The 10,533-nt window shown below is 38.6% G+C and overlaps 2 protein-coding genes across 2 annotated transcripts; both read right to left on the minus strand.

Annotated features, from left to right (window-relative positions):
* Nucleotides 1-5,738: 5,738 nt before the first annotated feature.
* Nucleotides 5,739-7,982, minus strand: LOC145803689 (uncharacterized). The gene is made up of 3 exons (XM_082897004.1): nt 7,259-7,982; nt 6,702-6,901; nt 5,739-6,152 (listed from the first exon to the last, which is right to left on the minus strand). Exons 1-3 carry the CDS (start codon nt 7,980-7,982, stop codon nt 5,739-5,741), a joined length of 1,338 nt encoding a protein of 445 aa, XP_082753130.1.
* Nucleotides 7,983-8,456: 474 nt separating this feature from the next.
* On the minus strand, nt 8,457-9,068 carry LOC114274544 (uncharacterized). Its single transcript, XM_028216506.2, has one exon. It carries the CDS (start codon nt 9,066-9,068, stop codon nt 8,457-8,459), a length of 612 nt encoding a protein of 203 aa, XP_028072307.2.
* Nucleotides 9,069-10,533: the final 1,465 nt, after the last annotated feature.

The following is a 10,533-nucleotide window of genomic DNA, read 5'->3' on the forward strand; positions in this document are numbered from 1 at the left end:
GTGGGGTTCCAAGAACAGTCTTCTCATGCCGAATACCATGAGTAGCACAGTAGGCTTCAAACTCCTTTAACGTGTACTCGCCTCCATTGTCTGTTCGGAGACACTTCAGCTTCTTTCCGGTCTCCCTTTCCACCATAACATGAAATGTCTGAATATGCTAGAACACCTCAGCTTTGGTCTTTAGGACATAAACCCATACCTTCCGTGAAGCGTCATCAATAAACGTCAGGAAGTATTTTCTACCACCCAAAGATTCCACTTCTATGGGACCGCAAACATCAGAGTATACTTTGCTCAATAACTCTGATTGTCTTCTGAATGATGAATGGAAAGCGACTCTATGATGCTTCCCAAATAAACAGTTGTCACAAGGATTCAATTTCGCATCTTTGGCAAAGATAATAAGCGACTTCTTTGCCAAAATCTGCAACCCTTTCTCACTCATGTGACCCAGCCTTTGTGCCACAAATTTGGTGACATCTCATCTTCTGCTACATTGAGGATGTCTGAATGCACCTCCACATGAGTCTTGTGCAGTGTGCCAATTGCTTGTCCTCTGGCTACCACCAGAAATCTCTTTTTCAACTTCCATATGCCTTTGCCGAAGTAGTTCTCATAGCTTTGTCGATCTAAGGTTATCCCTGAGATAAGATTCAGGCGCAAATCGAGAACATGCCTGACATCTTTTAATACCATCGTGCACCCAACTTTGGTTTGGATGCGAACATCACCGATTCCCTCGATATTCGAAAAATTGGAGTTACCCATCTTCACTGTACCAAAATCTCCAGCTTGGTATGTACTGAAAAACTCCTTCCGGGATGTAACGTGGTAGGAAGCTGCTGTATCTACTACCCACTCGATGTCATTGTCTGACATATGGAGGCATTCTTCTTCTTCAACAGAGAATAATGCAATATCCTCTGAGACAGTAACTACAGTATTCCCATCTTCGATCTTTTGTTGTCTATTGCCATGTTTTTGTTCTCCCTTCAAGGCATAGCAATATTTCTTTATGTGACCCTCCTGGCCACAATGGTAACATTTGAACCTTGGCCGGCTCGTACCTTCTCTGGATTTCCCTCTGTCTTGAGATCTTCCTTGGCTACGTCCTCTACTTTTGCTTCTTTCCCTGCCTCTACCTCTGCCTCTACCTCTATTTTCTGTGACGAGGGCATGGAATTGATCTCTACCCATGTCTTTCTTTCTTGCCTCTTCACTAAATAAAGCATATGTAACCATGCTCATGGTCAATTTCCCTTCTGGGGCAGAGTTGCTGAGGGACACCACTAACGTCTCCCAACTGTCTGGCAAAGAACTGAGCAGCAATAGGGCCAGCATCTCATCATCTAACTTCATTTTGACAATTACCAGTTGGTTCACTAGATTTTGAAACTCACTTGTGTGTTCAGCAACAGAGATCCTGCCTTTCAACTTCAAATTCATAAGTCTTCTCATCAGGAGGGCTTTGTTCCGAGCAATCTTTGACTGGTACATGCCTTCTAACTTCGTCCAAAGAGCATAGGCATCAGTCTCTTAGGCGGCATGGTGTATGTGACGCCCCAAATTTATTTTTTTTTTTTTTGAGACATCATAAGACTTTAACTAACAATAACTTGCTAGATAAAATTTTAACTACTAATTAGGAAATTTTAAATTCTTACATAGTCAAAGTCCAACAACCAAATAAAACTACAAGTTCACACACAACATCACAACATAGTTAAATACTAATACAAGAAATAACATGCTTTTATTTTGATAAGATCTTGGCTCTAAGTTAGCCAAGGCTCGATATTAGCAGCAACTCTCATTTCAGCTTCGGTTCCTTCTTCGGCATAATCTGGCATGAAACGCCAGGGCAACGAAATATATGCCATGAGTTTTGCAACACAGTAAGAAAACATAACCAACCTACCATTCTTTTTAAGAGAAAAATAATAAGATTCTAAACATGAGATAACAATATAATTGTACACATAAATTACAACCATTAGGATAATTTTCAGTAATTTTAATAAATTAGGTGACACTCGAAATCTCACCACAGAGATTTAACTTACCAATCACCAAGCATGGCAACGGTTAATTTGAAACCCTCTCTTGGTCAAATATTTAAGTGTTACCAATCGTAATTACCAGTGATGCCCACGTCCGAAGTTATATACCCAAGTAGTGGCATCCGTGGTCTGCCCCAAGGAACCGGTCTGCCAGGGGTACGTAACCTCCCTGTGTGCCACCTGCACATCCATTCTTATTCCAAAACCGAATACCGAAAAGGGTTCAAATAAGTCCCGTGCCATCTTAGGATTTCGCGACACAATTTACACGAAAATTCTCAAAACCAGGGCTCACCCTGAATACCCGGTATTAACCCTTCATCAGTAACTCATTATATACCGTTAATCCTTTTGGTTAATTTATATATTAAACACAAATTATTCAAATCTCAATCACCAATAACATTATACCAACTAAAGAAAAACTCCCAACATAAAATACTATGCATGTCACCCAATAATAGTTCAATGTACAAAATTTAGTAAACAATTACTTAAAACCATGGTATGAACATAATAACTTAAATATAAGAAATAAACCATAAATGCACACCTGCACAAATTTTTGATTTACTAAATTAGACTAGTATAATATGAAAGTGGTGATTTTATCCTGCCCTGAAAAATTTTCAGAATATATATCTTGCAAGTAAAATTTTAAATACATTACTTATACAACTCTAAAATTCATATCAATCTACAGAATAATCCATAAACATGTTATGGTCATTTTTCAGAAAGCATTTTCCAAAAATAAATTATAAATAATTCTTAAAAATTCCAAGGGTGTTTAAGACACAGATTTGTCACATTTCCTTATATTAATTCCATGCTTAAATTTATAGATCAAACCCATAATCTAAAAATTTATCATGAAACTAGACTTCTCAAATTTCATCTTTTAGTTAGAAATTACCAGATTTGGCTTAGTATAAAATTTTAAATAAATTTTCAAATACATGGTAAAATCTGTCACACAGTTTCAGATTTAGTTAAAATTTGTATAAATTCATATAAAGCTCAAAAATTATTTTCAAAAATTTCTGGATAAATTAGACATCATTATTAACAACTTTGTAGAAGAAATCATCTCGAAATTTTGAGTATAAAATTATCTAAAAATTCGGGTAAACATGCTGGCAGATTCAAAATAGTTTATTCTCAACACAGTTTCAGATTTAGTTAAAATTTTGTATAAATTCGTAGAAAGCTCAAAAATTATTTTAAAAAATTTCTGGACAAACTAGACATCATTATTAACAACTTTGTAGAAGAAATAATTTCGAAATTTTGAGTATAAAATTATTTAAGAATTTGGGTAAACATGCTGGCAGATTCAAAACAATTTATTCTTACCACAGTTTCAGATTTAGTTAAAAATTTGTATAAATTCGTAGAAAGCTCAAAAATTATTTCCAAAACTTTCTGGACAAACTAGACATCATTATCAACAACTTTGTAGAAGAAATCATCTCAAAATTTTGAGTATAAAATTATCTAAAAATTCGGGTAACAGGCTGGCAGATTCAAAGACCAAATAAATTCTTCAATTCACTCTATAATGGTATGAAATACACATGCAAGCCTATTTTTACAATAATACCATGATTTTTTTTTTTTTGACTATCAGTATCTTCAGATATTTGATATACACATCACAAAATTTACATGCATATATATAAAAATTTCTATCTATAAATTAGTCATTTTATCATAGGAATAAAATCTGAAGATTCCAACAATAAAAAAAAATGAGAGGGTTGGAAAGGTTTTCTTACCTAGTAGTAGGGTGACAAAATGGTTGAGAACTTTGGTTTCCTTAACCTCCTACTCTTCTTCCTCTCCTACTACTAAACTTGGTTGCTTAAGAGATTTCTCTCCTCTTTTTTTTTTTTTTTTTCTTCTACCGAATGCTTGTATGCACAAGGAAGGCTTGCATGCATATATATATATATATATATAAAATGCTAGTTGAAGACATCTCTCTCTCCCTCTCATTCTTTCCATTATTTTATCTTGCTCACTTTCTCAAAGTTCCAAGAATGAAAGCTTTCCCTAATTTCCAAGAGGGATGGTGGTTTCTTTCCCTAAATTCCAAGAGGGATGGTGGTTTATGGTTCCTATACCACCATGCAAACAAACAGGTGGCATAGCTACGAACATCTCTTCTTTTTTTTTCTTTTTCTTTTTTTTTTTTTTGTGTGTGTGTGTGTGTATTTGTATGGGTTTCGAAAATTGATACACTAAGATTTTTATCTAAGGTATTTAGTAAGAATAATTATTATATTGAATCCTAATTAAAATAATTTATAAACAACAAATATTGAACACCCACAAAATTATTATTCTTAATAGGGTCTTTGTTAGTGATTGGATTTGGTTAATTTAAAACTAAATAATTAATTTATTTATTTATTTTCTTTCAAGAATAATTTAAATATGGGTTTTCACAATCTACCCTCCTAAAAAGAATTTCGCCCTCGAAATTAATTCGTACCTTTAGATTCGAAATGTTGAGGATAATTACACGTATCATATCTTCTCGCTCCCACGTTGACTCTTCCGTCCCACAATGTCTCCAGAGAACTCGAACCAATGGTATAGTTTTACCTCGTAATTTCTTCTCGCGACGATCTAAAATCTTGATAGGCTTTTCTTCAATTGTCACGTCTTCATCAAGATTAATATCCTCCCAATTGATGATGTGAGAAGGGTGTGGCTTGTATTTCCGTAGCATAGAGACGTGGAAAACATTATGTACTCCAGCCAGTTGAGGCGGTAGAGCCAAACGGTATGCCACTTCTCCTATTTTGTCCAAAATTTCGAAAGGTCCAATGAAGCGAGGTGACAACTTTCCCTTCTTTCCAAAACGAACAACTCCTCGACGAGGCTGTATTTTCAGAAACACATGATCTCCAACTTTAAATGCTAAAGGTCTTCTCCTTTTATCTGCATAGCTTTTCTGCTTACTCTGAGCGGTCTCGAGACTCTGCCTAATTAGTTTCACCTTCTCGGTAGTTTCTTGAACTAATTCTGGCCCTAAAAGAGGTGCCTCTCCGACTTCTATCCAACATATTGGTGATCGGCAAGGCCGTCCGTACAAAGCTTCATACGGTGCCATACCAATACTTGCTTGAAAACTGTTATTGTAAGAGAATTCGACTAGTGGTAAGTGTTTCTCCCAATTACCTTTAAAGTCCATCACACAAGCTCGAAGCATGTCTTCTAAAGTCTGAATTGTTCTTTCTGATTGACCGTCAGTTTGAGGGTGAAAAGCTGTACTAAAACACAACTCTGTACCCAAGGCCCTTTGCAGACTTTGCCAGAACTGTGACGTAAAACGAGAATCACGATCTGACACTATTGAGACTGGTACTCCATGCAACCTAATGATTTCTCGAATGAATATTCGGCTTAAAGATTCGAGTGTGCCTCCTGGTCCTATTGGTAGGAAATGTGCCGTCTTAGTTAATCGATCAACCACCACCCAAATGGCATCATGGCCTTGTGGTGATAGGGGTAATCCCGTTACAAAATCCATTGTTTTGTGTTCCATTTCCACTTAGGTATTGGTAAAGGTTGGAGTTTCCCTGCCGGCCTTTGATGTTCTGCCTTCACTTGCTGACACGTCAAGCACTTAGATACAAATTGAGCAACGTCCTTCTTCATTCCACTCCACTAATACTGTCGCTTAAGATCCTGGTACATCTTATTTCCTCCCGGATGAACCGCAAAAACCGAATGGTGAAATTCTTTTAGTACTTCCTCTCTTAATTGTTCGATGTTTGGCACAAAAATTCTACCTAAATACCTTAAACTACCATCTTGATGGAGCGTCCAATCTGGTGAAGATTCCCCGGACACTAATCGGGCCTTGATAGAGTCGATCTCCTGATCAAATCTTTGGGCTTCCAACACTTTGGTAAGAAGATGGGATGTTGTAACTATTGTAAACAACCTACCCCTCCCATTCTGAGTCTCTGGTTGTAACTTAAACTCATTCACAATGCTTACCATTTCCCATTCTTTAATTGATATGTTGGCTACAATCTCTCTTGTCTTTCGACTTAGCGCATCTACTACAACATTAGCCTTCCCAAGATGATAAGACAAGGTGAATTGGTAATCTTCAAGGTACTCCATCCAGCGTCTCTGCCTCATGTTCAAATCTCTTTGTGTGAACAAGTACTTCAAGCTTTTGTGATCGGTAAATATCTCAAATTTTTCGCCATAAAGGTAATGTCGCCAAGTCTTAAGTGCATAGACCACAGCTGCCAACTCCAGATCGTGAGTAGGATAATTTTTCTCATGATTCTTCAATTGTCTTGATCCGTAAGCTACTACCTTCCCGTTTTGCATTAACACACTACCTAACCCTTCTTTAGAGGCATCACAATAAACAGTGTACCCAACGTCACGTTCGGGTATGATTAATATGGGAGCGCTTGTCAGTCTCTTCTTGAGTTCTTGAAATGACTGCTCACACACTTCGTTCCATTCAAACTTTACTCCTTTTTGCGTTAGGCGTGTCATCGGCTTGGCTAATTTGGAGAAATCCTGAATGAATCTCCTATAATAACCTGCTAATCCCAAGAAACTATGAATCTTAAACGTATTCTTAGGTTGTTTCCACCCCATTACTGCTTTTACTTTAGCAGGATCCACTGATATCCCTGATTCAGATACAACATGACCTAAGAACTTTACTTCCTTCAGCCAAAATTCACATTTGCTAGCTTTAGCATACAATTGGTTTTCTCTTAGAATTTGCAAAACGGTCCTCAGATGTTGCTCGTGATCTTCCTCCGATCGTGAGTATATCAAAATATCGTCAATGAATACTACCACAAATTGGTCCAAATAGGGGGTAAAGATTTTGTTCATTAAACTCATGAATACCCCAGGAGCATTCGTCAAACCAAATGGCATTACCACAAACTCATAGTGGCCATAACGGGTTCGAAACGCGGTTTTGGGTATATCTTCTCCTCTGACACGAAGTTGGTGATATCATGACCTAAGGTCAATTTTGGAAAAACATTTTGAACCTCTTAATTGATCAAACAAGTCATCAATTCTGGGTAAGGGATATCGATTTTTAACGGTGGCTCGATTTAGTTGTCGATAATCGATGCACAATCTGAAGGTTCCATCCTTCATCTTTGCAAATAATGCTGGCGCTCCCCAAGGGGACGTACTTGGTCTGATGAACTTCTTACTCAACAGTTCTTGCAACTGCTCCTTCAATTCTCGAAGTTCAGCTAGCGCCATACGATGTGGTGCTATTGAAATCGGTGAAGTCCCGGGTTGAAGCTCAATCGTGAAATTTACATCTCGTTTTGGGGGTAATCCTGGTAATTCATCAGGGAAAACGTCAGCGTACTCACACACCACATGGGGTAATCCTGGATCCTCTCGATTTTCGCCTTCCAAAATTAGGCTTGCCAACCATCCGGTTAGTTGATCATGCCGTCCCGACTTGCGACACGTTGGAGTTAGAGAATCTTGTCTATCTCCTTTAAATTGGACTTTCATGCCGTTAAGGGAGGATGCTGTCACTGTCCTATGGTAACAATCAATAATGGCTTGATGAACTGACAACCAGTCCATTCCTAGGATGATGTCAAAATCAGACATATCCATAACTCTTAGATCACAGATCAAATATGAACCGGAGATTTCTAGCTCACAAGATTTACATACTAGATTTACTCGGGTTTGACCTCCTAAGGGTGAAGCGACACTCATAGCTACCTCTAGCGCCTCTGGCTTTAAACCCAAACTTGTCATACATGAAGTGGATATAAAAGAATGCGAAGCCCCAAAATCAAACAATACTTTAACCCAAGAATTCATAAGGATTAACATACCTTGAATTACTGATGGGTTATCAACATCTTCTTCTTCTTGGAGAGCATACATTCTTCCTACTGCCTGTTGGTTAGTCTCTCCCGGTTTTTTTCCATTTCCAGCTCCTTGTGGTTGTGTTCTTGGTCGGCCTGCATTCTTAGAGGCTTGAGGCTGCCCCTTGTTGGTCTGGGCATGTTGAGTAGGCTTAGAACCTTGCCCTGGTTGGCATTAGTTGTATGGTTGTGCCCCTCGCTGATCCATAAAATACTTCCCACCTTGAGGACACTCACTTCGACGATGCCCCTGTTGACCACATCCGAAACATCTTCCTTTCCACTCACTTACAAAGTTTCCTCCTTACTGGTTTCCTCGATTCTGCCTTTGTTGCTGGTGCATCCCTCCGGCATAAGGTGCTGGCGCAGGATGGTTTCTGGTGTTGCGGACTGGGCCTCCTCCGCGCGGTTGGTTGATGTTCCTTGATCGCTGATTTCAAATGCGTTCGGAATCTGCTAACTCTCGTTCCACAATTAAAGCTCGATCCACCATCTAGGCATAGGTGGAGAGTTGCACTGCGATCAATCTTCCTCTAATGTCTGTGTCCAAACCCCATTCAAATCGCCTAACCTTATCCTTTTCATTTGCTACTATGGCTAAAGCGTACCGTGAAAAAGCTTCAAAGCGGTCCGCATATTGAGCGACTGACCTTTTTCCTTGTTTCAGTTGGAGGAACTCTTGAATCATTTCTTGTCTTAGCGAGTTAGGAAAATACTTTTCCATGAACAGGTCTTCGAACTGTCTCCAAGTTAATGTCTCTACTTGTCGAGTACTCTTGATCATTTCCCACCAATGATCTGCTTCCCCTTCCATTTGAAATGCCGCCATGGTCACTCTATCTTGTTCATTTCGAATGTCGGAGGTATCTAGCAACTTCTTAATTTGCTTTAACCAAGCTTCAGCTTCATGGGGGTTCGGTCCACCAAGGAATTTGTGGGGACGTAGCTTTTCAAATTTTGCTATCATTTTCGATTTGTTTTGATCTTGGTTTCGGGGTGGTATATTGCCTACCCCATCAGCAATCGCGCGTATAATTCTAGCGACATCGCCATCAGCCAGTCCATCGCCATTACCGTTGTTATTATTTCTTGTTCGTCCAACCATTCTGCATGATGGGATTTTCTTGTGATTTATTCATTCATTTATTTATTTATTATTATTATAAGTTGCTATATTTATGTGCAAGGATAGTAAAAAAAAAAAACTTCATTAATTAGATTAGATAAGCTACAATTAGCAAAATACAAGTAAAACATAGAAAAGATTAAATAACATACTACGGGCAAAAGATAGCCCCTACAATCCGAGTTAACTCCTACACTCACAATTCTAAACTAGGCAATTTTACATGTGAGCATACAAAACAATCGGTTAGCCTAGTTTATAATTCCCTTAAGACCCCTTAAAATAGCCAAGGAAAGTCTCTCCACACAAGGACTTCCGGCTCCGATGTGGCTTGGAAAAGTCCCATGAATCGCCACAGCACCCTCACGAAGATAGTAGTTTCGCACACACGATGCCCTAGTAGCATCACCGGCTCCTCCCGATAGATCCTCCAGTCCCTGAAGTCCACTAACCCATCTCTCCTCACAATTCTGCTTGGGTGGGGCATGATATACTGAAGGCTCCAAAAGTCAAAAAGGTTGCCCACTCTTTCGGTGAAACCGTCCGGAAAGGGGCCTAGTTAATATACCCAGGGAGTCTCTTGTCTTAGAATCTGGATAGGTCCGATATAGGTGCCCACCCAACTCTCATTTTTCCAAGCACAACCTTCGAGGGGATAAAGTCTGACATATACAAAAGAGCCAATTTGCAACCCGTTTTGCACATCCCAACCCTCAAACGTGGCTCCTATATCTCCAGGGTTCCCCTCAGTATTGCCTTCCATAGACTTATCCTCAGTGTCTGACTCAATCACAATAACCTCCGGGGGGTTGTATATTGGTACAATTTCTTCAACTTCTTCAGACTCAGGTTCAGGCTCAAGTTCAGGATCAGGTTCAGGGTCAAGCTCAGGCTCAGATTCATAGTCTTCTATAGGCATTTCCACTTCTTCACTTGGGTCGGATTCTATGGATTCATAGTCTTCTATAGGCATCTCCACTTCTTCACTTGGGTCAGATTCTATGTCATAGTTTTCCACCGAATTTTCCTCGTTAGAGTTAATGTCTGATGACCCTGGCATCCTACAAATAAAAAGGTTCTAACTTAGTTAGGTCACCGAGAATTACAAATTAACTTCAGGTTTTCTTAATTGTAAAAATAATAAACTACTACCCATGGCCCAAAGGTTCAAACCTAGGCTCTGATACCAAGCTGTGACGCCCCAAAATTTTTTTTTTTTTTTTGAGACATCATAAGACTTTAACTAACAATAACTTGCTAGATAAAATTTTAACTACTAATTAGGAAATTTTAAATTCTTACATAGTCAAAGTCCAACAACCAAATAAAACTACAAGTTCACACACAACATCACAACATAGTTAAATACTAATACAAGAAATAACATGCTTTTATTTTGATAAGATCTTGGCTCTAAGTTAGCCAAGGCTCGATATTAGCAACA

This window comes from Camellia sinensis, chromosome 12 (genome assembly GCF_055761805.1).
Source record: "Camellia sinensis isolate YWXY chromosome 12, ASM5576180v1, whole genome shotgun sequence".
Classification (NCBI taxonomy): Eukaryota; Viridiplantae; Streptophyta; class Magnoliopsida; order Ericales; family Theaceae; genus Camellia; species Camellia sinensis.

What these genes read in the sequence shown, in the direction of transcription:
- LOC145803689 (XM_082897004.1), bottom strand. Translation starts at nt 7,982, where the DNA reads ATGTATGCTCTCCAAGAAGAAGAAGATGTTGATAACCCATCAGTAATT. An exon ending in TAAGAAGTTCATCAGACCAA is followed by an intron (nt 6,902 to 7,258) that starts GTACGTCCCCTT and finishes AATTTGTGGTAG; the next exon opens with TATTCATTGACGATATTTTG. An exon ending in ATCCTGCTAAAGTAAAAGCA is followed by an intron (nt 6,153 to 6,701) that starts GTAATGGGGTGG and finishes CATCTTGGGAAG; the next exon opens with GCTAATGTTGTAGTAGATGC.
- LOC114274544 (XM_028216506.2), bottom strand. Translation starts at nt 9,068, where the DNA reads ATGGTTGGACGAACAAGAAATAATAACAACGGTAATGGCGATGGACTG.